Source organism: Cannabis sativa, chromosome 1 (assembly GCF_029168945.1).
Source record: "Cannabis sativa cultivar Pink pepper isolate KNU-18-1 chromosome 1, ASM2916894v1, whole genome shotgun sequence".
In the NCBI taxonomy this organism is placed as follows: Eukaryota; Viridiplantae; Streptophyta; class Magnoliopsida; order Rosales; family Cannabaceae; genus Cannabis; species Cannabis sativa.
Genome location: NC_083601.1, coordinates 32,388,348 through 32,389,974, shown reverse-complemented (window position 1 = coordinate 32,389,974; position 1,627 = coordinate 32,388,348). Strand labels below are relative to the sequence as shown.

General features: G+C 28.7%; 1 protein-coding gene across 1 annotated transcript; it reads right to left on the bottom strand.

Moving 5' to 3' along the window:
- Positions 1-349: 349 nt before the first annotated feature.
- On the bottom strand, positions 350-1,072 carry LOC115705965 (uncharacterized). The gene has a single exon (XM_030633465.2). The coding sequence runs from the start codon at positions 934-936 to the stop codon at positions 607-609; it is 330 nt and encodes a 109-aa protein (XP_030489325.2). The 5' UTR covers positions 937-1,072; the 3' UTR covers positions 350-606.
- Positions 1,073-1,627: the final 555 nt, after the last annotated feature.

Here is a 1,627-nt window from a genome sequence, read left to right as displayed (position 1 = left end):
GTGTGACTATGAGTGAAAGCATTTTGTAAAAGGGACAAAATATAGACCCAATAAAAACCAAAAATAGCATATTTAAGAAACGATTCTTTCTATCCAAGACCAGAGAATCAAGAATACCCACCATTCAATTTTCTGGTCTTCTTTTTTATTTGTTTTTTTGGTCAGAAGATTATGTGTTGGAATTAATTAAATTAGTGTAAAAAATCACTAATAAACAGAAGCAAATCCGTTATTTGAAACTGATCATACTAACAACACTGTTCACTTTGAACCCAGCTCTTGAATTTTGAGGAAAATATGAGATAATTAGATAGCACAAAATTCTAATATAATTAAAAGCAAAAGAAAATTTATAACAATTAATTTTTTTTATTATTATTAACATGAACAATTAACTAGCTACATTCTACACAACTAATGATCCTTTCTTATTTCGATTGGAAGAAAGAAAATATATTAATTTCCAAAAAACCAGTTCTCTCTCTACTCTACAGTGTTGGGCATACTAATATCTAAATCATTAATTTATACACAAAAACCCACCATATCTTTGAATTTTAATTAATTAAAAAGAAAAAGAAAATTATAATTAATTAATTAATTAGACTATTCATGCCAACACAAGAGCATAGTGATACAACGTCTGAGGATGTAGAACCTGGCTCTTTGCTCCTTCACCAACAAACTACACCTTCTTCCAAAAGATCTACAGGGCTCTCTCACGCGCCTCTTGCAGAAGTTGTAATTGTTCTTCATCTTCCTCACTTCATCTTCATCTTCAATATCATCATCATCATAATCACCAATCGCTACTCGCCTCTTCATCATCATAATCATCATTTTCTTCTTCATGATCTGATGATCTTGATTATTATTATGATGATCCAACTCTACTACTCCACTCTCTGCCGCACTTGATAATTGATTCTTTAACATTTCTAGAATATATAGATGAGCTTTGTTTTGGTGAGTTTGGAAGAGAGACACTGGTTTATATGTCTAATTATGCCCCTTTTATATAAGGTTGATATTTTGCCTTCATTAATTAGATTTTTTTTTTCTTTTTAAATTTAAGGCACTATAATAATAAATAAAGTTTTTATTTATATATAGGTTTCCTCGTTGTTTCTTTCATTAAGTGAAAAGTCAGTTTTGCCCTCGTTGTATTTTATGCAAGTAGTTTTCACTTTCAAGACATAGGAGTTTAAGTTGATTATATCTATCTTGTCCTCCATTTTAGGCGTGGGGGTGACCCAGTTTTCCAAATTATTTTGTACTTTTTCTTTCTAATATTATTATATCTTTTTGAAATGGCATTACTAGTATTTAATTTCTAAACGTAATAATACATAATAATAAAGACTATCTTAGTTTAATATATTGTACATTTATGTTGTTTAAACAATATGTAAAGTGCGAACATTAAAGATTTCATTAAGGTTTCCGAACTGATTATTTTAATTTGTTAATAATAATTGAAAGGTTGACTGATGACATGGCAATTGTAGATCTGTTTTGATGAGGACTTTGTGTGCCGTGTCCAATGTTGATTGGATTGGTTTTTAAGTCGGTGAGTAGGATTTTAAAAATAAATAATATTTTTTTTATATAAAAATAAAAAATATTA